Consider the following 26,395-nt stretch of genomic DNA (forward strand, 5'->3'; position numbering starts at 1 on the left):
AGGTAACATTTGCTAAAGTTTCATTTCACATATGCAGACTATTCAACTGGCAGGTTGTCAATTTGACTTTTTCAAGTAACATCCCATAATTAAATTATTTCCCATGGAATATCATAACTTCTTTGGAGCAATAGTGGGAGCAGGAGTGGAGAATCCCATTTCATTTTGTTTCTTATAACGAACTGGGGAAGTTCTTTAAATTCATCTTCTAGAAACCCAGGTTGTATGCTGTTAACACTCGGCTGCCTGCTTTCTATTAACACCAATATGCTTTCACTAAGGACAGTATAAGAGGGGGTTGGTTTTTTTGGGTATCAAATGATGGATTTTAATGAGTGCCACCCAGGTTACTCTTTGACTAATATGTTGATTTAATTATTTTAAGCATGCAAATAAAATATAATTGTTTCAGAGATCTTGGGTAACATCCCACATAAGAAGACATGCTAGGCTATTAAACACTTGTTAATTTTGACTGTGTTTATTTAAATCAAGTGGAAGCAGGGCTCTGGGGAACTTTATGTGTGGTCATCAAAGCTCATAATCTCTTATAATTTAAGTAAACTCAGGGAAGGTAAAATTGGTCATGACTTCTGTGATTACAAGAGCATCTGGAGAATATGTGATTAATGTTTCTCTTTTGATAAAATTTTGGGTGTTTTTATGAAATATATGCAAAAATTCAAGCAATCAGTAAATTTCAAAATTAAAAAAATTAAATATGAATTTATTTTACATGCTGTAAAGACCTCTACCCAGTGAAGAGGTGAAAATACTCCTTTTTATTGTTATAATTTAAGTTGTATTTATGTTTATTTTCATGACAAAATACTTTGTCAGATTTTATAAATTTTTTTTCCTGAAATCGGTGACAAATTTACTGAAAAAGCAAAAAAATTGTCAGCAAAAAGAAAAATGCATTATTCCTTTAGGAATAATTTCCAGAAGCTTGTTTTAACACCGGATGCCTTAATATTTAGAAGTTTTCATTGATTTGCTTCAATGGTTTTGAATAACGTTGTAAAGTATGATACACTGTTACTCGTTGACAACAGTGTTAAATATCACATATTGAATTTGATTGCTAATGTAACACTTAAAGCTTTTTTCTCAAATTTTTATTATAGGGAAATTTCAAATGTATAGAAAAAGTGCAAGAATAGGCAATGAATATGCATGTTTTATCTAGATCCTTGTAAACATTTTGCCACATTTGCTCTTTTTCTTTGCTTTTTTCCTGAACCATTGAGAGTTAATTGCAGACATCACCCTTAAATATTTCAGCATTTGTCTCCTAAGAACAAAGCATTGTTCAATATAACCAAATAAATTATCACATTGATACAATATAATTATCTAATATGCAGCCCATATTCAAATTTCCCAATTGTCCCAATAATAATGTCCTTTTCAGCTTTTCTCTTTCTTTTTCTTTCTTTTAAATTTTTTACTGACCCAATCATTACATTTAATTGTCATGTTTCTTTAGTTTCTTTTATTCTAGAACTGTTCCCCAGCTTTTTTGTCTTTCATGACATAAATATTTTTGAAGAGTCCAGGCTGATTTTTTGGGGGGGGGTCAAATTTCCTCAATTTGGATTTGTCAAGATGGTTGTCTTATTATTAGATTGAGATGAACCTTTTTTCCCCAGCAATACTACATGGGTGATGTCCTTCTCAGTGAATCACATCATATGATTTCTGTCTATTCCATTATACTTAATTTTTTTTATTTAGTTAGTTTTTTAAAAGATTTTATTTATTTATTTGACAGATAGAGACATAGCGAGAGAGGGAACACAAGCAGGGCGAGTGGGAGAGGGAGAAGCAGGCTTCCTGCCGAGCAGGGAGCCTGAGGTGGGGCTTGATTATACTTAATTTTTTAATACATAGATATAGGTAGAGCTCTGCTGCCTATCCAAAAGAAAGCCTTAGTTTAGGTTTGTAATATAAATTCCCTTTTTATAAAGGTGAGCTTTTTGTTAATAATAGTTTAAACATAGTTTAAAAAGTCCTTTAAGAGCGGAAAAATATACTGTAACGTATCAAACTGTCTATTAGGTTTTAATAAACACAACGCTCAATGCATATTTGTTGAATGAATGAACATACTGATACTGATGACTTAAAAATCACAAATCCTCAGCTTTGTCAAGGAACTAAAATCCTCTACTGTTCCACTGCTATTTTTATGTTTTCCTTCGTTGTTTTGTTTAGGAAACAAAATGTACTAAGCTTGGAATAAACGGTTTGAAATATCTAACATAAAAATAACCCAAGCAAATGTAATTTTAAACTGTCACGGTGTGTATATAGGGTCACATTATTTCACTTGCAGTCACTCAGGGTTTGTATGTATCACATTTCAGTGTAATGACATGGGCTGGCTCCAAAGAAAATACCAGGCAACATGAATTTGGTTTGACTAACAAATATTTACATGTCTCTGTGTCTTTAATTATTGTAGTCTTTTAAAGGGTTTATGCTATACAGGCTTAATTCTTTAAAGCTTTCTGTTAGATTAAAAGAGGTTGGTCAGTAGTATATCTAACTGTAAAAATGATACTGCAGCCTGTCTAGATAAATGTTGGAGTTAAGCCAGAGCTTCTGCAGAGAACAGGTGGACTTAAGAGTGGCCTGACACAAGCAGACAACTGCCTGTCATGTGCATGCTTTCTTACGTGTATTAACTGTTTTTTTTCTTTCTTTTAAACTTACTTTATTTAAATTCAGATGTGGACTTCAGTGATTCATCAGTTGCATACAACACCCAGTGCTCATTATATCACATGCCCTCCTTAATGCCCATCACCCAGTTACCCCATCCCCCCACCCCCCACCCCTCCTGCAACCCTCAATTTGTTTCCTATATGTAAGAGTCTCTAGTGGTTTGTCTCCCTCTCTGATATCGTCTTACTTTATTTTTTCCTCCCTTCCCCTGTGATCCTCTGTTTTGTTTCTTAAATTCCACATATGAGTGAAATCATATGAGCAACTTATTTGCTTAGCATAATACCCTCCAATTCCATCCACATCAATGTAATGGTAAGATTTCATCCTTTTTGATGCCTGAAATATTCCCTTGTGTATAAATACCACATCTTCTTTATCCATTCATCTGTTAACAGACATCTGTGCTCTTTCCACAGTTTGGCTATTGTGGACATTGATGCTATAAACATTGGAGTGCAGATGCCCCTTCAGATCACAACATTTGTGTCCTTTGGGTAAATATCTAGTAGTGCAATTGCTGGGTCATAGGGTAGTTCTATTTTTAACTTCTTGAGGAACCTCCATACTGTTTTCCATAGTGACTGTACCAGCTTGCATTCCTACCAATAGTGTAAGAGGGTTCCCCTTTCTCCATATCCTTGCCAACATTTGTTGTTTTCTGGCTTGTTAGTTTTAGTCATTCTGACCAGTGTGAGGTGGTATCTTGTTGTGGTTTGGATTTGTATTTTCCTGATGATGAGTGATGAACATTTTTTCATGTGTCTGTTGGTAATTTGTATGTTTTCTTTGGAGAAATGTCTGTTCATGTCTTCTGCCCATTTCTTGACTGGATTACTTGTTTTTTGGGTGTTGAGTTTGATAAGTTCTTTATAGATCTTAGATACTAGCCCTTTATCTGATAAGACATTTGCAAATATCTTCTCCCATTCTATAGGTTGTTTTTTGGTTTTGTGGACTCTTTTCTTTGCTGTGCAAAAGCTTTTTACCTTGATGAAGCCCCACTAGTTCATTTTTGCTTTTGTTTCCCTTGCCTTTGGAGATGTGTCTAGTAAGAAGTTGCTGTGGCTGAGGTTGAAGAGTTTGCTACCTGTGTTCTCCTCTAGGATTTTGATGGACTCCTGTCTTACCTTTAGGTCTTTCATCCATTTTGAGTTTATCTTTGTGTATGGTGTAAGAAAGTGGTCCAGTTTCATCTTCTATATGGGGATGTCCAATTTTCCCAACACCATTTATTGAAGAGACTGTCTTTTTTCCATTGGACATTCTTTCCTGCTTTGTCGAAGATTAGTTGACCATAGACTTGAGGGTCCATTTCTGGGTTCTGTTTTTCTTCTTTCCAGGTGGGTAGCGTTGATAGAACTCAGGGTGGTCATTTAATCTTTTAGGGTTTTCTAGTCATCTTGTTGGTACATTATAGGAAAGAAAAGATAAACAGTGCTGTCCTTGGCTTGTGAGATTGGTAGTTGGATAGATGAGTAGTTGTATTGTCTGCAGAACCATTCACATGTGTTTGCCCATTTAGTGCCATCCATGTCAGTGGCATGCTTTTGCTTTTGTGAGATGACCAACTGGAACTGTGGGTTAAATCTGCAAAACCATTTAATGGTTTCCCCTCTTGATTAAAGCTTCCTTGTCAATGTGACCGTAATAGAACCTCTCACTTCGCTATAGTACTTCTCACTTTGTATTGCAAAGATGTTTCCGTTAGACTGTCTTGAGGTCTTCAAGCGCAGAGACAGACTATTGCTTTTTTAAATCTCTGGATTCCCAGTGTATAGTCTGGTGCCTAACTGAATTAAGAAAAAAAAATGCTCTCTTTTGCAACATGATAATTTGCTGGTGATAATGTAAATAATTACTTAGGCTTTTATTTAGGATCAGCACTTGAGATTCCATTAATTTGACAATTAGGCTTAATCCAGAGGATTTATTTGTTTATCCAAGTTTATTTAAGAGTTATTATGTCTAGGTAGGACTGATCCACCGTTTCTCTTTCCTCTCCTATAGCTAATGTCCATTTTGAGTAGTTGGGAGTCTGTGCCATACTGTTGCTAAAATGTAACTATAATCCCTAGTTTTAGTCATTTGCACCAGGTGCTGGATTCCTCCTACTTGCCAATAGGCTTTGTCTGTCATATACATATATGAAAGCATGTCCCATAAATCCAAGCCTGCATGTTTGTAGAGTTGTCACAGTAATGGGACGTAAACACTGTCCCTCTTGGGCTCCAGTGTGGATTCTCTTACATTTTCAGGTGAAGGAGTTATTACATAGGGAGTTGTTCAAGGAGCAAAAGAGGCAATGAAACTGACATACTCCTATAATACATAATTGGCTACCCAAAATGGTGGTGTTTCTAAAGGTGCAAAGTTCCCTTGATGAATGTGAAAACATCTTTTTTATCTTTCATTGTATTCTTTGTACTTGTTTAAATCTCATGCTGTCTTTGTTTTTTTATTTTCTGCTTCCTAATTTTCTTTCCACTGGAGAAAGGAAGCTGTTGTAAAGTAGTAAAGTGAGAGTTTTTGCTCGTTGTCCAGGAATTTAAGATCAATGAAATATTTTTCTAATTGAAGTGTTATAGTTAAAATTTGTATGTATTGACTAAAGTAATGGCAGTAGGAATACAAATAGTTTTCAAATGTGAGTTTTGGTTTTGAGGCCTGTTTGTGAGCTGCAGATTCCTAGAGTCATGAATAGAAGTGGGAAACACAGCATACTATCTTAAATGGGTGCAAAGATACATAACTTCAGGTTTTTCCTGATTTCATGAGGAATGATTATAGATTCCTTGAAAGTTATTTTTCTTACTATAAAAGCAATGTATTCTCATTATAGAACAACAGGGAATTAAAAAAAATTAAGCAATATTTATTATGCCTTAACTAGGCTTTTAAAATCCTTACAACAACCCAACCAAGTGGGTAATTATTATAACTCCCATTTTGTGGATGAGGAAACTTATATGCTTTAGCCACTGTGTTATACTGATTAAGTGCTATGATAGAGCAGAGAGAGTATGTAACTCAATTCTAGGAGGCCATGAAAGTTTCCCAGAGGAGTTGCTGCTTGATTTTAGTCTCAGTGAAAGAGCAATTAGCCATAGTTATGAAGACAAGAAGACCATAGAATTCTGGTCTCATTTCTTCATCTGCTTTATTTCTAGAACCTATAACAGTGCCTTGCCCACAATTGGCCCTCAGTAAATATCTATTGAATGAATGCAGGTAGATTAGCATTTTCAAAGATATAGATGCATAGGGAGTATATTCAGGAAATTGAAATTAGTTTACTTGTACAGGAGTATGGACTATGTGATAAAAGCAGCAGGAGCTTATGGTAGAAGAAATAAGCAGGGGTCAGACCAGAATTTATTGTTATGAAAATACATTAGGGCACTTATTTTGGTAGTACATATATAATAAAAATTGGTAAGCTATAAAGGAGATGATTTGGAGCCTGGGAAAGGATAAAATGCAATTGTGTAGCTAGTTCCAGATATATATTTTTAACTCAATGGAACAAAATGTTTAAAACTGTTTGAATGTTTGAATATTCTTTGGGCTTCTGTGATGATAAAATATTTTCAAATGCAAACGTAGATATTAAAACTCTTGCTTGCAGGATAAAAAGCGCATTCAAGGGATGTGTGCTGAAATACAAAGGTGGGTTTATCAGTTAGCCTTCGCTGTGTAACCCTCCCCAAACTTAGTGGTTTAAAACAACAACCATTTGAGCTGGATTCAGCTTGACAGTGCTTATACTTGTCTTGGCTGGGCTCATTCACACATCTGCTCTCAGCTGCTGGAGAGCTAGGAAGGCAGTGCTGCTTCTGGGTTGGCTGGTTGTCAGCTGGGATGATGGGGGCAACTGGGCCACATGTATCTCATCATCCACCAGGCTAGCCCAGGCTTGTTAAAATGGAGATCTCAGGCTTCCAAGGACAGCAAGAGGACAAGCTCCATGTATGAAAGCTTTTCAAAGCTGTTTGTGTCACATTTGCCACATATCCCATTGGTCAAAAGAAGTTACATCCTAGATTCAAAAAGTGGAGAAATAGATTCTACCTTTTTATGGGAGGAGCTGCAAAGTCACATCGCAAGGGATTGAAACTAGGGAGGGGAAGGATTTATGGCCATTTTGTCATCTACAATAATGATAGCTGGGTTTCAGGAATGGACAGAAACCTCAATGTTGTTAAATTTTGCCTCCGTCACTGCTTTGCTTGTTGCCTGTCTGTCATTCTCTATCTTCAGACGAGCTTCCTCTACTTCTCTCGTCCCTATGGTTAAAAAAAAAGAAAAACAAAAGACTGCTGACAGCCTCTAAGATCATATAGAACAGATCTCCGTATCCCTGAACTGACTCTCCCTTTCTCCATTGGGAAGATTCCCTTGGAGAAGGGAATCTAGAATCTAGAAGGGAACCTGGTTAGTTTTCCTTCAGTAAACTGGATCTCTGAACTGTGCTGGTGGTGGTGGGGTGTTTGGGTGTTTATATGGAGGTGGGAGATGGGGGATTACAGTGTGTGAATCTAGCATTCAAGAGTTTTATTACTATAACCTTGTGATAGTTGGGTTGGGGGAATGAGAGGGAGAAGAAAGGGGATGGTGCCCTCCGAAAACAGTAGATACTGGAAGTGGATGGCTAGACATCTCATAGGGGTCCATTACACTGAGTTTTATAATAATATAGAAAATTCAGGGGACTGAGAATAGTGGCTAAGACCTTGGAGGAAGAGTGTGAGAACTATTATTATTCACAGCACTTCTGACACCAAATGTATGGGTTTTTTCTAACACTAGCCAATTCTCCAACTCTCTAGACAACAATTGGGTCTCAATTCAATTCAATTCAGTTCAATCCAATCCAATCCAATCCAATCCAATCCAATCCAATCTACCTGGAGTTAGCATCAGATTCTATAAGTTAAGGACTCAGTTTTACAAGACTGCCCCCCCACCCCACTTCAAATGCCAATTGCAGCTCCCAATTGTACCTGTACTTCTGACCAACCAGCTGTAAATTCAGGGATTCCACCAACCCTCTCCTCAGTTTCAATAATTTGCTAGAATGACTCACAGAACTCAGGAAAGCCCTTTACTTATTATTACTGGTTTATATAAGTCCTGTAAGTCAGAAACAGTCAAATGGAAGAAATGCACAGAAGAAACGTGGGATGAGGAGGTGGCACAGAGCATCTGCGCCTTCTTTGGATGTGTACGCGCCAGCACCTTAATGTGTTTACCAAGCTCTCTACACCTAGTCATTTAGGGTTTTTTATGGATGTTTCATTACATAGTACCGATTGATTAACTCATTGGTCATTGGTGATTAACTCAATCTTCAGAAGAATTTTCTAGGTCTTTTATTTCTTCCTTTTCATGTTGTTGACATTGTAGATATTTTGATAATCACTGGCACATTTTCCATGAAATAGATTAGAAAAATGGGAAGAAGTGAAATCCTTCTCTCTTTTATATTATTGTCGAATGTGGAAGTGGAAATTATTGAAGATAATGAGTTTTCTGGGTTTTTTTTCCCTGTATCTCAGCACATGGAAGTATAAGGAAGAATAAACTCCAAAGGAAGCAAAAGAGAGAAAGTGGTATTCCACTCTACACAATGTGCCAGTGTCATGTGATGGCTGAGTAGTGAGTGGTTCCAGGGTTTTTATTTCATACATATTCATTTCCTAGGGGCATATTTTTGTTTGTTTATTATTATTATTATTATTATTATTATTATTATTTTTAGAGAGGGACAAAGGGAGGGGGAAGGGGAAGGGGAGGGCGAAGAGAATCTTAAGCAGGCTCCACACCCAGCACAGAGCCCAGCACAGAGGCCAGTGCAGACTTAAATCTCACGACCTTGAGATCTTGACTGGTGCCAAAATCAAGAGTCAGATGCTTAACTGACTGAGCCACCCAGGTGCCCCTGGGCATATTTTTGTTTCTAAATATGGTAGATTAGTAGGGGGATGAGAAGTTGACATCGTATATTCATTTGTTAATATATTCATTCAATATTCATTTATCAACAAATAGGTTAGCTATTATAGATACAGGAGTGAACAGACACATGCTCCCTCACCTCATGGAGCTTAGACAAATGAGGGAGACCAGTATTATACAAACATACACAAATATGTCCACACAGGTTGCGATAAATACTATGACAGGAAGAGACTAAAAAAAAGAAAAACAGAAGGACCCAATTTACATGGGGAGTGAGTTTTAGGGAAGGCCTTGTGGAGTAAGTCGAGATGTGGAAGTGGAGTAGGAGAGGACAGGCAAAAATGACCTGATTTTTTTGTTTTGTTTTGTTTTTGTTTTTATTGTTATGTTAATTACCATAACTACACCATTAGTTTTTATTGTTATGTTAATCACCGTACATTACATCATTCGTTTTTGATGTAGTGTTCCATGATTCATTGTTTGTGCATAACACCCAGTGCTCCACGCAGAATGTGCCCTCCTTAATACCCATCACCAGGCTAACCCATCCCCCCACCCTCCTTCCCTCTAGAACCCTCAGTTTGTTTCTCAGAGTCCATCGTCTCTCATGGTTCGTCTCCCCCTCCGATTTACTCCCCTTCATTCTTCCCCTCCTGCTATCTTTTTCTTTTTCTTTTTTCTTAACATATGTTGCATTATTTGTTTCAGAGATACAGATCTGTGATTCAACAGTCTTGCACAAATCACAGCGCTCACCATAGTACGTACCCTCCCCAATGTCTATCACCCAGCCACCCCATCCCTCCCACCCCCAACCACTCCAGCAACCCTCCATTTGTTTCCTGAGATTAAGAATTCCTCATATCAGCGAGGTCATATGATACATGTCTTTCTCTGATTGACTTATTTCACTCAGCATAACACCCTCCAGTTCCATCCACGTCGTTGCAAATGGCAAGATCTCATTCCTTTTGATGGCTGCATAATATTCCATTGTGTATATATACCACATCTTCTTTATCCATTCATCTAAAAATGACCTGTGTTTTAAAGTATATGTCATATGTTGACATAAAGCACAGAACATTCTACCATGCTTTGAAGAGCTAAAAATTTAGTTATAGATCTCACCGATACAAGGAATTTGAGAAACGAGACAGAGGATCATAGGGGAAGGGAGGGAAAATGAAACAAGACAAAACCAGAGAGGGAGACAAACCATGAGACTCAATCTCAGGAAACAAACTGAGGGTTGCTGGAGTGGAGGCAGGTGGAAGGGATGGGGTGGCTGGGTGACGGACATTGGGGAGGGTATGTACTATGGTGAGCGCTGTGAATTGTGTAAGACTGATGAATCACAGACCTGTACCCCTGAAACAAATAATAAATTATATGTTAGTTAAAGAAAGACACATTAGTGGGGCGCCTGGGTGGCTCAGTTGTTAGGCGTCTGCCTTGGGCTCAGGTCCTGATCCCAGGGTCCTGGGATCGAGCCCTGCATTGGGCTTTCTGCTCTGGGGGGGTGCCTGCTTCTCCCTCTCCCACTCCCCCTGCTTGTGTTCTCTCTCTCGCTGTGTCCCTTTCTGTCAAATAAATAAATAAAATCTTAAAAAAAAATCACAAAAGACCACTGAACTTGACAAAGTCGTTTAAAAAGAAAAAGAAAGAAAGACACATTAGTAAACAAACAAAAAACTAGCTATAGAAATAAGTAATGTACATATCCTCCCAAGGAAGTGGAAGGGAAGACTCATGAGCTGAAGAGGGAAAGTGAGCAGAGCTGCCTTCCAAGGCACAGGTGGTCAGGACTGTGGCTGATGTTGCAGGTTGCTGTTGGGTCCAGTGGCAGAGAGACTTACCCACTTTGCAAAGCAGCCAGGGCCCATCCTTACTGGTATCTCTTGGAAACCATCTTTGTATTTTTCTCCCCTTCTTTCCTACCCTCCCCCCCTTAGACAACATTAGTATCTCTTGTTCCATGTGTTGGCAGGATGTAAAGTGGATGTATTTTGTAACAAATTACCTTACCAATTGGAAACATTTCCTGGTCTAGGTTAGTTCTTCCATTAGAAATTATTTGCCCTTTCTCTGAAACCTGCTGCCAAGAGTTTGCTAAACCATTATCTGGCATTTCTGTACTTACATTCAGGAGAGTGTTTATGCAGTATCATTTCCAATACTGTTTCTGTTTTCACCTTGGTCTTTTGTTGAACACACTATAACATTTATAATTTAGGGGAGTGTCAGGAATGACTACATATGGGTACCCAACAAGGAGTGAAAATCTAGAGAAAGAGATTGCAATCAGACATTTATTTTCCAAAAGACAAGTGTTTTCAGTCAGTTTTTCTGCCTTTCAGATTAGTCTGTCCTTGGGCTAATGATTTGTAATAACACTGTCCATTCATGCAAGCAGATACTGGATGGATTTTGGTACTTCTTTTGGTTTTCCTGCAGTACATGGTAAAGAGCTCTGGATATATGTTCAAAAATGCCTTATAAAAGATCACATCAATCTGTTCCTAGCTGCCCTTACATAGGGTATGATGTGCAGTGCAGAGAGGGGGCCTGGTAGATCACATGGTGGGTAAAGGTAAGCTGTCCTGCTGGTCCCAAGCCAGCATGTGCCTGAAAGGGCCTCATAGAGATAATGGATGACAGACTAGGTGTGTGCCTAAGAATCCACATTTTGGGATATAGGGCAAAATGGAAATACCCTACGGTTTTATGAAGTTTTGTCTTTACTTCCCTCTCCCACCCTACAAAGGGCAGGGAATCTTCTCTTCCCTTGGAAGTACTTTGTGAAGCAAGCAGAAGTTCCTTGACTCACAGCAGAGTCTCTAGGCCTTCTATTTTCATCTTCATCTTTTGTCAAACTAAATAGTTATAATATTTATAGTCTTGGGGAAGGTAAGGAAATATGTAGTTTCCCCAACAGTTGAAGTTAAGGGTTCCTGTGTCTGAACCCCAACTCTCAGGGACCCTCTCCTATGTGTGTAGTTATTCTAGTCACCTGCCAACTGGAGCAAAAATCTGCTTTTCACCATTCACAGGAGGCAATTTTCTAGCCTCTGATTGAATATCCCCAGTGATCTAATTGATTCACGAATTAGTCATTTTCATTTTGGACCACTTTAGTCATTGGAAAGATTTTTCTTATATTTAATCACAACTTAATCCTTTCTATCTGAATCCCCAATTTTCTCCTTCTTTTTCTTTTTTCCTTCTTTTTTAATGGACTGGCAGAAGATAAGTATCTTCTTTTTTCTTTTTCTCTTTTTGAAATTGATGTATAGTTGACACACAATGTCACAGTAGTTTCGTGTGTACAGCATAGTGATCAACAACTCTATGTGTTCTGCTGTGCTCATGACAAGTGTAGTTACCATCTGTCACCATACAACACTATTACGATACCATTGACTATATTCCCTGTGCTGTGCCTTTTATTCCCATGACTTAATCATCTCATAACTGGAAGCTTGTACCTCCCACTCTCCTTCACTCCCTTTTCCCTTCCCACCATCCCCTCCCCTCTGCCAGCCACCGGTTTGTTCTCTGTATTTATGGGTCTGTTTCTCCTTTTGCTATCAGAGTCTTTCACAATTTGAAGGAAGTTCCTCTGGTTCCTCTTACTCTTTCTTTAGGTCGCATATCCACTATTTTTTCATGAAAACTGTTTCATTTTTTCATGAAAACTGTTGTTTTCAAACTGTTGTTTCTCTTAACATGACTATTCCACCTGATGCATGTTATGTCTCAATTTTTTCTTTTATTTGTTCCAAGTGCCTATTTATTTTGAAGAAAATCTTAAGAATTATATGACCAAGAATATATATTCAATAAGGTTAATAAATTAGATACAGAAAACTAGGGCAAAGGAAAGAAATGAAAACATACCTTTTAATGACTGCTAATTAATGTAATTGTAAAAACTGTTAGTTACTTAATGTAATTGGGTTTTGTTTAATAGTTTGCTGAGATTCCCAGAAGCCAAATTAACAAGGAAACATAGTAAGTGATGTAGGTCTTGTGACCAGAAGAGAGAAATCATTTCAGTTCTTCAGAAGAGGCTATGGTTTCCCTGGGGGTGTTAAATTCTAAAATGTGTTTCTTACATGGATTCTTTATAGCACACAAAACATAATGAGAATGATCTCTCCATCAGTCTGAAAAATGCAACAGTGATGTTCACATGACTATTTCTTATACTGACCTTTAGTAGATGCTCTTGGCATAACATCTGAGCACAATTCAGTAAAATCAGTTTACTTCACTTGTAACAACGCTTTTAACGCTCTCCATTTCCTGACCCTAAAGATTCTTCCCACTTCATGTCACAGTCTTTGTGAATTGAATATTGTACACATAGAACCCTTTCTCCAAGGCAGATGTGTATACCGAGTTAGGGATTTGGTTGATTTTGATGATCCATGGCACTTATTTTTCTGTCTTTGGTTTGGGTCCATTTCTGTATAGTTGGAGTCATACTAGGAAAACTAACACGTTTTAATTTTAACAATTATGATTATGTTGGGGAGTAGGAGGTGTAAATCATACTTAATGCCCCGGCTTCTTCTTTACCTTCTCCCCAAGAGTGCAGATTGGTTTACAGTCAGTTACTGCAGTTAGGACCTTGAAGGTGGGACAGGCCTGTGCTGCTCAAAACTCTGTATGAAGAGCCCTCTCCTGGGGAATGGGAGTGTCCCTTTGACCGTGGGGAAGGGACGTGCAGTTCCAGGGAACACTTGCCAAACCACAGAGATTGCAGGCCTACTGCCCATCCGTTATTATCATCATTATTTAACATCATTCAAAGGTCAGAGCCAAAATAAATGGTCTGTCAGCCAAGTGAGTGACCAGCCTTTACCACAGGCATTGGAGGCCCTTTTGGTATTTAGTAGCAATGACTTGGATCGTATTCTTGTCTGATTCCATCAATCTGGCTGGGCTTCTGCTTTCTGCTGTCTTGCCACAACTTTTTTTTTCTTTTTTGGCAGTGCCCCCCTCTCGCCCCCCTGTAATAGTTACTTGGTATGTGTTTGCTGCTTTATTTTTTTTAAAACTTAAACAATGAAAGGGGTTGAATTAATTGTGCTAGTGAGTGATGAAAGCACTCATGGAGCCTTTTTGGGGCTCCTGAATTTTGGGTTCTGGTCCACCTCTGAAATTCTGCTCCCCTTGGGGATAAAGAATAGTATTGTGGTCAAAAGCATAGAGCTAAGGCTCAAGAGTTCAAATCCTGACTCTGTCACTTAGTAGCTGAATAATCTTGGGCAATTTACTTAGCCTCTCTGTGCTTCAGTTTCTTCATTATAAAATGAATTTAGTAATAAAAATCTCCTTCATGAATTTGAAATTTGATAGTACATGAAAAGTGCTTGGAACAGTGTCTGTCTCAATGTGTTAGCTGCTATTATTATTAGGCTGCAGAAATCATACCAAGATGTCAGCCTTATATTGAGATCACTTTGGGTTGAGGCTGTTTGGGAAGGAGGTGCTTGGGATTCTATTTGGAGATGGATAATGGGAAGTCCCCTTCTCCCCACCCCCACCCCCCCGCCCCAAGCCCAGACCATCCAGAGAGATGGAATCCCCCCCCCACCCCGGGGATAAAATGGAGTGAAATTATGATCACTCAGAAGTGCCTGCATCCTAGGGCTCATGGCCAACTTCATTCTAACAGAAGGGATGTTCAGTTTGGGTATGCATAAATTTTGCTCCATCTGCTTACCAGGGCCCAGTATCCAGGCACAGCATCTGTTGCCTAGGCAGGGGAACAAGGTATCCTCGTGGACTTTGAACCAGACCTATCTATCTGGCTCTGAATCTTAGGTTAGCTTGTTGACTTCTTTGAGTCTCAATTTCTTTCTCTATAAAATAGCAATTATAATTCTGACATTTCAGGGATGTTTTGGAGACTAAATCATATGGCACATGTAAAATACCCCACATAGTGTTTGGCCTTAGAAGACATTTGCTTTGTTAGCTTCCTTCCCTTTCTTCTGATTCTTCCCTCTCTGCTAAATTTATTAAGAAAGCCTCAATGCAGGAAATAATTGAGAGGAGTGCTTTCAAATTTAATGTGGGGTGGGGGGATCTTGTTAAGTTACAGATTCTGATTCAGCAGGTCTGGGGTGGGGCCTGAGTCCGCCCTTCTCATCAGTCCCCAGGTGAAACTGGGGGATGTTATCACACCCCTTAGAGCGCTCTCCCTCCAGCATAGGCAGCAATGGTGGAGGTCTAGGAGAAACCTATCTTGGGCATTTTGTCAGAATCCCCATGAGCCTGGAATCCCAAACTGTTTTCCATAAAATACTGTGCTCCTGTCTGTTGACGGCCTCCTTTCTGAATCTGGGTCCCTCCATGATGCAGATTGCAGGTCAGTTAGGTTGGGGAAGTTTTCTTTGTTTCTTTAGAGTTTGGAGGGAGTTGACTTGAAGACTGTGCTTCTGTCCTCACTAAGCACCTTAGATATTTTTAGAGCTATGTGTTCCAACTACTAGCCTTCTCCAGGTTCATTAGATTATGTTCTCTCCAGTGTACACAGATGGAGGAGTCTACTTTTGTTCTTTTTTTTTTCTTTTTGTCATACACACTTGTGAGTGCTGTGGCATATTCTTTGATTGGTTCTGGATTTGATCAGGTTTTTCAGATTTACTTTTGAGAACCCTCCTCACTGTTGTTTCTCTGTAGCATTGGATCTTTTTTAAGATTTTATTTATTTATTTGAGAGAGAGAGAGATAGCGAGAGAGCTCAAGCAGTGGGGAGAGGGAGAAGCGGGCTCCCCGCTGAGCAGAGAGCCCGATGCGGGGCTCCATCCCAGGACCCTGGGATCATGACCTGAGCCAAAGGCAGACCAACTGAGCCACCTAGGCATCCCACATTGGATCTTTTAAATATTTTAACTTCTTCTTTTTTCTTTCCTGCATTACTTACTGGAACTTTTTTTAGTCTGAACCATCATCAGGGTCAGGTGTATCTGCTGTGTGCATGTTGGGAATAGGCCCTTATTGTCCTCAGGCAACTTTTCTTGAAGTAAAAAATGCAAAGGTGACTAATCTCTTTGGGTTACATCCCTTTGAATTAGAGATATGGAGAAGAAATAATAGCCTCCTTCTTTTTGTTTTGTTTTTTTTAAATTGAAGCAACCCTTTTTTTTTTTTTTTTTTTAGAACACTCCAAAATGTCTACAAGCTAGGGCTTGGTTGCTCATCAGCCATGTTACAAAACAAAGCAAGTCTAATGAGTCTCTTTTAGGCTTTCCTTCATCCTGTTTCATGAAGAGTTTCTCCTATCTGGTGGGGCTCTACCTAATAGGTTTGCCAGTTTGGGGAATAATTTGAAAATAGTCCCAGGTAAGAACCCAGGTATTTTGAAAGTTAAGATGGTATTTGAAAGTTAAGTATTGTGGGGGGAGAAAAATAGGGAAAATATTTGATGTAAAGAAAAGTCAGAGGAGCCATTAATATTTTCACCTTATCTAGATATATCAATCAGGGTCATAATAGAAAACAGCACACTCAATAATAAAGGGCAATTTACAAAGGTAGGTGTACGGAAACCCAGGACTATTTGTAGCTGAGTTGTTAGCGCCCTTGGGCCTAAAAGTGACCTTGGCTGGGAGGGACCTGACCTCACTATTCTTCCCCCACACTTTCAATTTCTCATTTCCTGCCAGAGCTCTCTGTTGGAAGAACCCAACGGGAAGCAGAATGCATAGCAACCTCTTGATACAGTTCATGCTGGGCAGCCTCCTGCGGCACATAGCAGAATGAAGGCAGGTGGACCGAAGACCGAGAGGGGTAATCAGAAGCTGACTAGCACACTAGTTTTACACTTTCTTTTGAAGGACTTGTTCACCTGAAGACAATATCAATATTGAGAACTCCTTGAGGGAAGACACTGTCCTTCCCACTTATATGTGGGACACTGTGTAAAGGATTGTCGAGTGAATGAATGGGACTGTTCATTTCCTTCCTTTCTCTTGACTTGCACTTGGGGCGGCCAGTAATAGCTGGATGCTGCTGTCTTGGTTAAGGACTTGTGTTCTGAATTGAAAGGCATCTCATAGTCATGGCTAACTGACTCAAAGAGATTAACACTTCCTGATCATGTAATTATTCTATTTTTAACCATCTCATTAATAAAACTGTTAAACAAAGATAGAACTTACTATGTTAATATCTTGAGTCTTTTTGTTTTATTGTTGTTTTTATAAATATCCAGATTTAGCTAGGCAATACATTCATGAATCTTTAGCCCTTCTCAATGACTTTTTAAAAAAAGATTTATTTATTCTAGAAAGAGGGAGAGAGAGAGAGAGAGAGAGAGAACGGGGCAGGGGAGGGGCAAAGGAAGGGGGAGACAAACAGACTTCCTGCTGAGCAGGGACCCTGAGATCATGACCTGAACCAAAATCAAGAGTCACAGATGCTTAACTGATTGAGCCACCCAGGCGTCCCCTTTCTCAGTGACTATTAAATCTAACCCTGTTATTTCTCCTCTTACCAGTGCCCCACTGGCGAGCAGATGGGTAAGCTGTTTAATTTGGGAACCCATGTGACTTTTGATTCTTTCCCAGGCTGCTTCAAGAGAAGAACACACAAAGGGCTAAATTAGCCTAACTATCTTTGGTAGCTTTAAAAGAAGGTCTATGAATAATGCCAGATTTCTCTTAACTGTCCAGAGAGCAGGAGTTGAAAATAGAAATGAGTTATTAGGTGTAAATTTTGGAAAATTTCCTCATGCAATCAAATTGTCATCCCTAATGATTCTCAGACATTAGTATTTTATAGGAAGAGATAGAGCTAAATGCTACAAGTGACTACTTTGGAGGCACCTGGGGTTCTTGAAGTATTCAGGTATAAGGGCAGAAGAAAATATATTGGTGGGGAGGGGAATGAGTCCATTTTCACTTAGAGCTTTGCTATTCTTGCCTGAGGGTTCTCAGGGCGTGTGTATGTGTGTGTGTGTGTGTGTGTGTGTGTGTGTGTGTGTGTGGTGTGGGGAGATAGGAGAAATGGGGGAGCCTCAGAATCCTTTAAACATCCAGGAAAAAGATAACTTTATCCTTTGTTAAAATGAATTGGGTCCTCAAATTCTATTTGATCTTTGTTTGAAGTTCTGATAGGTTTCTTTGCATACACCATGTTAATGTGTTTTTGACATATCTTCTTACTCTCCTGAAATCTATTGCTATTTTACATAACTTCAAATCTGAATGGAGTATTGATTTATTTCTTTGCAAGGATTATAACTCTTGGAGGACTTTTTTATAGTCTATTTCCAGGGTCCGGTCCCCAAAGACAGAATAGGCATGGCTGGCTCACGTGTATCCCTCACATTATCCAGAATGACAGGCATTCTCTGCTCCCATTTACACCCCCTGCTGTTAAGGTCCCTCTATAAGTGGGTTTCTGAGTTTGGGTCATGACGTCCCTGGCTAAGGCTATGGACCTACAGAAGAATGCAATTTTTTTTTTGCTTAATCAGGATTTGAGATTTAAAAAAAACTTTGGTTTCTAGTTTCTTCACATGTCATAACCATTTTGGATTTGACTTTTTGCTTTTGGTATGGGGGTGAAGGGCTAGGGTCACTGGAAAAGCCACTTGCAGGCCTGCAGTTGAAGTTTCTACTACAAGCATGTTTTGTTTGGCAGGCGGGGACCACCCCCCCACCCATCCCTAGTAAGACTAAACTCCTTCAAATGGAGCACACACTCTCCTGTTTGTCTCAGGCTCTATTACTGCCTGTTGTTAAATTAGTTCTCCTGGGGGCATCCGGAATCTTTTATATTCTGTCTTTTCCGAAACACTTTTAAAAACGGTTCTGTTTTCCAGAATAATTATACCTGTCTGTCTTTACTTTTGGCTTGGAACTTAGCTACTGTGTAAATCAAATGATTCCTTATTCATTATGTACAAATAATAAAATTAACAATTATATAGTTCTTTAGAATTTATGCGGTATTTTTATGTAATTCATTGGATTATCACAATAATCCCATAGGTAGGGAGGTGGGTATTTTTCTCTGTATTATGGGAGGTTATAATAGCATGGTGATTAAGAGTATAGGCTTTGGAGTTAGACAGTTTGTTGAATTTCACCTTTTGTAATTACTAGTTTAGTCTCAGCTAATAAGCCCGCTCAGTTTCCTCATCTGTAAAATGAGTATATACTACCTATCTTATAGAGTCATTATAAGAAGTAAATAATTAATTCATACAAAGTAATTAGAACAGTGCCTGGCATATAGTAAGTGCTCAATAAATCTTAACTGCTAAAACTATCATTATTATTATTAACAGTATATGAAGACATGGAAATGGAAAAATTAAGAAATCTACAACAGCTAGTTGGCAGGAGCTTTGAGGCTTTAACCAAGGTTTGGAGGTGTCTGGTACTGGTTTTTTCCTCCCTGTTTACTACTGATTTTCTTATGCGCTTTGGGGGGACTGTAAGATGAATTATCCTTTCTTTTATTTTCTGGCTTTCATATCTTCATTTTCTTTTGTGTCCTCATATTTAGAACTCTTGGCTATTTTCTGTGCAGTCATGGGATCCATCTGTCAGAATTCAGCAAAGTATAGGCATGTCCATATCCCTGCAGGTGGACTCTCCTTGACACAGAGCTGCTGGGGGCTTCTGGGGTCTCTCTGAAATTTGTCCAGGTAGATAGTCTGGAAAAATTAACATCCTGTTTAAAGTAAAAGTATCCTATTGTTGCCACATGGAAGACATTTTTTTAAATAATCAATAAGCATATATTTCTCAGTGCTTTAGTTTCTTTTCTCATAAAAGGGAGGATACTTAACTTTTGGTGATCTCATTTATCATTTCACATCCCTTTGAGGTATTGAGAAAATAGGTTATATTATCCCCAGTGGGGTGGGGCCAGGAGAGGAGTAATGAAGTCCAGTGTGGAAAGAGCACAGGCTATGGAGTCAGGCAGATGAAGTTCAAGTGGCTTTTCCGTTTTCTGTTATATGTCTCCAAGTCCCATTTTCCTCCTCTGTGTAAGGAGGATAACCAGAGAGGATACTGCTCACAGAAGAGATCATGCCAGGTACTTAGCATGTAAATGTGGCTGTTATTAAAGTTGTTGGGGAGGTGACTTTTCACACTGGCTGAGGGTGACAGAGACTCAGGTCTCTTCATTCTTAACCGAATGCTATGTGAACTTCTTCACCTGGGTATATTGTTTCTTTACATTTTAAAATCTAGGTGTTTTGACCTTTTATTTGCTACTTTATTTTTTTTTAAAAGATTTTATATATTTGACAGGGAGAGACACAGCGAGAGAGGAAACACAAGCAGGGGGAGTGGGAGAGGGAGAAGCAGGCCTCCCGCCGAGCAGAGAGCCTGATGCGGAACTCCATCCCAGGACCCTGGGAGCATGACCTGAGCGGAAGGCAGATGCTTAACGACTGAGCCACCCTGGCGCCCTTCTACTTTATTTTTTTTAATTCATTTTTTTATTGTGTTATATGAGTCACCATACAGTACATCATTAGTTTTTGATGCATTTTTAATGTGCCTATTATGGGCAGGTCACTTGGCTGTGTGTTTAGCAAGGCCATGCGTGACACCCATTACATCATAGTCCCAAGTTTACCTCGTGTCACAAGGCGAAGTTAATGTTAGTGAAGCCACATGACCAACAAGGAATATGACACAGAATCTCTCAGATGGTATTGGGGCAGCTATTCTCAGAAAGAGAAAGCAGCAGGTATTTATTATTTACTATGTTGCTCAGCATTGTGTGAGGTTGGGGACACAATAGAAACACCAGAATTTGTCTGTCTCTTATAAGACTGACAATTTTCCAGGGAAAACAGATGTGATTGAAACCTGACACAATTAAAGAATGGTAATAAACACTATGTGATTCAGTCACATTAGTTAAGTGGGCCCTCGTAGACTGGTGGGTAAAAACACAAGTAAATCCACACTTAAAGCATGGCTTGATAAATGAGAATAGAATAATTAATATACAAGGATGTAGAGGAGGCGTTATGTGGTGTGTGTGCATTTAGGTTGGTGGTGTGGGTTCCAGGGAGAGGCAATGCTTGAGTTGAACCTGATAACTAGTGGGGGATGCCGGAGAGAGGAGTATTGAGTGAGGAGGACCAAAAATCACACTTTGAAAGGCACTGAGAGATGAAAGAGCTTAAGGGTGATAAAGAAAAGTATTTGTTCAGTATTCCTGATGGTCTGAACTTAGGGTTTCCAGGGTTAGTGGGGGTAGGAGAGCAGGCTGGAGAAGTGAGCGAGGGATGTCATTAAAGACATTGTGTCTTTATGGACTAAAGACATGTTGAGCAATATGAGCATCAAGGTGTTGGCAACCAAGCAGGCCAGAGACAATTATCAGATTCAGAATGATCATTCTAGGAGGATCTTCCAGTCAAAACAGGTAAGAAATAGTAAGGGCCTGAATCAAGTCTTAGAAGAAAGAAAAAAATGGATGGATGGATGAATAGTAGAGTGAGTAAATGGATGATTGTAGAAGTTCAGAGAAAGGGGATGCCATAGTAGGAACAATATTAGAGGAATACTTTATGATGGAAGAAGATTTGAGTGGTCAGCCCAGTGACTTGTCCATAGTAGGTAATTGGTAAGCTGGGTATTGACTGGCTATGGGATTTATATGAGAGAAGATAGGGAGTAATACCAGGTTGCACAAATGCCGTGAGATGGTCAAGGAGACAAATCTAATTGGAAAAGAGTGGTAGATAATATGATTTCCTATGCAAATTGTTTGCACATTTTAGAAGGCTTTGAAATGCCAGATTGAGGAGCTTAAGCTTATTTCATTAATCAGTAGGAAGCCATTGAAGATTCTTAAACACATATTTTGACATACTCAATTTGGGTTAGAACTGCATTTGTGTGTTGGGCCTCTTCATCATGGTTGGAGGAAGATGTGTCTGGGGAGATGATGCTAGTTCATGATCTTTCTTGGTGGAAGGGATGTGAAATGACAAGAATTTCATGATGATTCTTACATTTAATGGAAATCACACAGACAGCATTAACTTTTTGACTGGAGGATAAAGTTGCATGACCCCACTTTGGCTGTGTGGATACTAGAAAAGTCCACTGTGGGGAAACAAAGGAAGACAAAGGAAGGGAGAAATGAGTGAGTACCTATGTGAGATTTTTGGTGATACTAGTCTAGAGAGAGATGGAGCAAAGAGAAAGATGGAAGAAACTGCTTGCCCTATAAAGTCTTTTATGGAGAGCAAATACATGGCATGCGCAGCAAGTATCTCATTCCATCCCACTGCAAACGTTAATTCATCATGCTATGTTTTCCTATTGAGCTCAATGGTAGTCTTAAAGTCCTTGTTACACAGTGCTTCAGGCAACTTTTGTCAGCTGATCAGAGTTGGCACTGGAATTCAAACCTATCTGTCATGCCTGGAGTAAGAAATGAATGAGAAATAAATTATGACTGTACTCACAGTGCAAATAAATTTTACTTTTTCAGGTGGAACTTGCGGAAATCTGTGCCAAGAGCGAGCGTTATATTGGCACTGAAGGAGGAGGGATGGACCAGTCCATATCATTTCTTGCAGAAGAAGGAACTGTATGTAACATTGAGCTATTTGGAAATATCAACTGCAACTTCATATGGAGAGGTTCTGGGCAGTCAATTCTATTAGGTTCTATTATAAATGGTATTTATCATCTGCTTTGTAATTCAAGGCTGCTACCAGTTCACCTGTTCTGTTTCATGTTGGTCATCTCTTCCTTAGGCTCCCAGAATCATACCTCAGATCTGTTTTTCTCTTGTGCCTAGTCTTTTCCCCCTTCTATTTCTCTTCATTGTTAAGATGAGATTTCTCAACTCCCTAGTTATTGGGACCGCCTTTCCCGCTCTTGTCCCAAATCACTTCATCTCATGGCATTTTCATAATCTCTTGTTGGTTTTAAACCCAAATGTTAACTTCTCTTACCACATATATTCACAACCCTTCTTTTTATAATTTACTTTTCAGTATCATTTTTCTCTGTCAACATTTTTGGGGCTTCAGTGGTGGGAAAAGAATGTTGACAGTAAGCCAGGGATGAATTCTTTAGCTGGATACCACTTCCCCTTGGCTATCAACTCCCTTAGGCAGAGTAGAGGTTTCGGTTGTTGTCCATAAACTACCCATTTCCAAAATAGAAGTGGACATTTCTTTAAAATCTTTTCTTAGTTTTTCATCAGATTCCTACAAGCTTGGCTATTTTCTAAGAATACCTGGATTTCTTTTTATTAAGAATATTTATTGTTGATTCCTCTAAGCCAAAGACATGAACCATGAGGAAAGGTGGTTTAATGTTAGGAAAATAATCTGGGTGTTTTGGATGAGACCTGACAAGCAGACATGGTGGCAAGAGTGCCGATGTTAATGTCAGTTAGCTATAGAATCTGAACAAAGTCCACATTCTTTGCGCTTGCAAAGCGCTTACTTCACAATCTGGCTCCTGCTTTACCTCTTCATTCTACCCTCTCACCAACCCTCAACCCTCAAACTCTGAGCTCCGGGCAAATTTCAATACCCAAAGCTTTATTAACACCTCATGTTTTGTTTTGTTTTGTTTTGTTTTGCCTCTGAACTTGCATATGCTCTTCCCTCTTTTTGATTTCCTATTTGGGTCAAGAAATCCTCTGTCTGCCCTACTCTTGCTCATCCTTTAAGACTCAGTGTAGATTTCCCTTTTCTCAAAGGAGTCTATACTAGGTGATCAGGTGCTTCAACTCTGTGCCTATAAAGCACCATGTGCTTTGCTACTGTTGTCACACAACCTAGAAATGTATTTGTCCACTTGATTGTCTTTCCTGCTGGATAGTATGCTCTATGAGGGCAGGGTCAGTGTCTGTCTTGTTCACTGTTGTATCTCCAGTACCTAGCACAGTGCCTGGAAGTCAATAAATAATATTTGAATCGAAAGAGTGCATTTTTATGAAGAATTTTTGCTAAGGTAAATAAATAGATAAATGATTAAGCATGTTCTGAGTTCTAATACATTATATCTCACCTGTCATTTTTCTTCCAATAGGCCAAGTTGATAGAATTTAGTCCTCTGAGGGCAACTGATGTGAAACTCCCAAGTGGAGCAGTATTTGTGATTGCCAACAGTTGTGTGGAAATGAATAAGGCAGCAACTTCTCACTTCAATATCAGGGTGATGGAGTGTCGGCTCGCCGCAAAGGTAAGAACCGGGCAAACTGGTGAAACCTGGGGTGGGCTTTCTCCTGTCCTCTGTCTCTTTTTTCTTTGCCCCTTTGTCTCTTTCCCTGAAGTTTAGGGCATCATTCTGACTGCAGCAGTATTCTAAATGAAGGTCTTTGGGTGGAGAGTAATTGGATTCCGAACTCCGGAGATAAATAGACCAATAGGTGTGCCCTGCAACCTCGAGGTGTTTGGAAGCTGTAGGGACTTCGCAGCTGAGTCTTCTAGGATGGCACCAGGGAGAAGAGGGTAGTTTATATCTAGGAAGCATAGGCCATGGGCTAGGTAAGGGTGCAGAAGGATAGCTGGAGGTGATTGATAGGAAGTGACCATAACTGATCTTGTTTCTTTGACAAATGTGATGGTAGCCTCCACAGCTGGTCCTCTGAGAAGCACCATTTTTGTAGTGGGCCATCACTGGTCACTTGAAAAATACAGGCTTTATGTAACGCTCCTGTGCCCAAAAGACTGTTACATGTGTGCAAAGGAAACAGAAACCAGGAGGGAGTCTTGGCAATTCTCTGTTGCACAGTTTAGAAGACCCTTGCCAGTCAAACCTTAAATCTACTTAGGAAGTATTCACTGAATACCTGTTATATGCCTAGGACCATGAAGATACACAAAAGGATATAAGACATAAGAATAGAGAGAGCAGAGTGGAGAGTTAAAATTAGAGGATGTGAAATAGGAAATGGTTAGTATGTGATCAGGTGGTATATAAGCAGGTGCTCCAAAAAGTGACACAGAAATGAAATGTTGTGGAGGATCCAGAAGGGTACATGGTATGACCCGAAAGAGAGAGAGCTAAGGCTGGGAGCCGGGGGGTTCTGGCTTAGGAGCTGCACTGTGCTTTCTCCTTGTTAGAATGATGTTTAGAAATTTAAATCTGATCAGATAATTCCCCTGCTTAACACCTTTTAAAACTTTTTGATTTCATTGGAATGAAGTAAAAAGTCCTGTCACTGCTTAGAGAGCCTTGCAAGATCTGATGCCTGTTCACCTCATCCTCTTCCGGTCTTAGCGTCGCCTACTCCCATTACACTCCAGCCATAATGCCCATTCCCACCCCAGGGACTTTGCACATGCCCAGAATGCTCTTCCCCTAGCCTTCTTTGAAGTCTCAGCCTAAATGTCCCCTAGGAAGCCTTCCTTGACCTCCTTACTCCCAGACTAAGGTAAGTCTCCCTTCATATTTCGTAGCTCTTGCACTTCTCAGTTACGGAACTTATCACAATTGTTTAATGCCTGTTTCCTCCTTTTGATTCAACTTTATCTGAATATTGTACACATAAGGGTTATCCCTTGTGACTGACTTGCCACTTCATCCTGCTCCCACCCCCCCGAAGTTGTCAAGTTAGGGAGAGTAGAAATAGGATGAGCCAGAAAAATGAAAAAGTTTTTTTTTTCCCCCTGGAAAATTCTGACATTAACATTTTTTAAAAATCATGATTTAAATGTTTAAAATAGAATTTACTCATTCAAATAATTTCTAAAAATTATGTAAAAGAAATGTTTTAATATTAAGCTCTTCACAGTATATGATCAGTGCATATATGAGAAATAGTGCAGTAAACTTTTTTCAATATCAAGGCTTCAGTGAACTGTTTTTTCCTTTAAGCTTCCTCTTTCAGGAGATGGAAGAAATTAGTGTCTTATTTGTTTGAGGGCCTTATTCGTGCTGACTTTACTTTGAGATTGATGAGTAAGTGTTGCCTTCCTGAGGAGACTTCAAGCATACACAACATTGTTTTCAAAGTCTTATCATGAAATGAGATATCCTCTACAAGATCTACGGGTGAGCTCAAACAAGTATGAGATGTGAAATGGGTTCACCTTGTGACTACTGTCTTCCTGAAATGCAAGTAGAGAGAGGAATGCAGTTGTGGTGGTGAATCTCTAGTGAAATGTTAGGGTAGGGAAATGGTCTGAGAGTTAACTGGAAAAAAAAGGCATCTCTTTTGGGAGCAGTATCTGGAAAACTTAATCCACTATAGAACCTCCTCAAGAACAGGAGTTGATAGCTCCATATGAGTCTTAGAGGTACTCTGGTCAGCGAAATTGGCATCTGAATTTTGCTTTTTGCTGCACACACCTCTCAGTTGATGCATACTCTGAATTTGTCTTTTAAAATGTGGAAGAAAGTAAAGTGAAAGACTTTATCAAGATGGAAAATGTTTTTTAATTCATGTTGCTGCAAACCACTAGTTTATAATAAGTAAAGGTAAAACTAAAATAAAGTTAGAACCGCTAATATGATCTTGATGTTAAGAACACACTTTTGCCTAGGTGGGGCACCTGGGTGGCTCAGTCAGTTAAGCATCTGGCTCTTGGTCTCAGCTCAGCTCTTGATCTCAGGGTCATGAGTTCAAGCCCCACATGGGCTCCATGCTGGGTATGGAGAAAGAAGGAAAGAGAAAGAAAGATTAAAAAAAAAAGAAAGAATACACTTTTGCCTAAGAGCGTAGGCTGGAA

The 26,395-nt window shown here is 39.3% G+C and overlaps 1 protein-coding gene across 9 annotated transcripts in view; it reads left to right on the forward strand.

Moving 5' to 3' along the window:
* Nucleotides 1-26,395, forward strand: part of GALK2 (galactokinase 2) — a 132,945-nt gene that overhangs the window by 57,153 nt on the left and 49,397 nt on the right. For all 9 annotated transcript variants that reach the window (XM_025883675.2, XM_025883674.2, XM_073876971.1 and 6 more), the window contains 2 exons: nucleotides 22,192-22,290; nucleotides 23,751-23,903. In XM_025883675.2, the coding sequence (XP_025739460.1) occupies nucleotides 22,192-22,290; nucleotides 23,751-23,903 (252 nt within the window). The remainder of the gene's footprint in view (nucleotides 1-22,191; nucleotides 22,291-23,750; nucleotides 23,904-26,395) is intronic.

Source organism: Callorhinus ursinus, unplaced genomic scaffold (genome assembly GCF_003265705.2).
Source record: "Callorhinus ursinus isolate GAN/ISIS: 27379988/994484 unplaced genomic scaffold, GSC_fseal_2.0 scaffold25, whole genome shotgun sequence".
Taxonomy (NCBI): domain Eukaryota; kingdom Metazoa; phylum Chordata; class Mammalia; order Carnivora; family Otariidae; genus Callorhinus; species Callorhinus ursinus.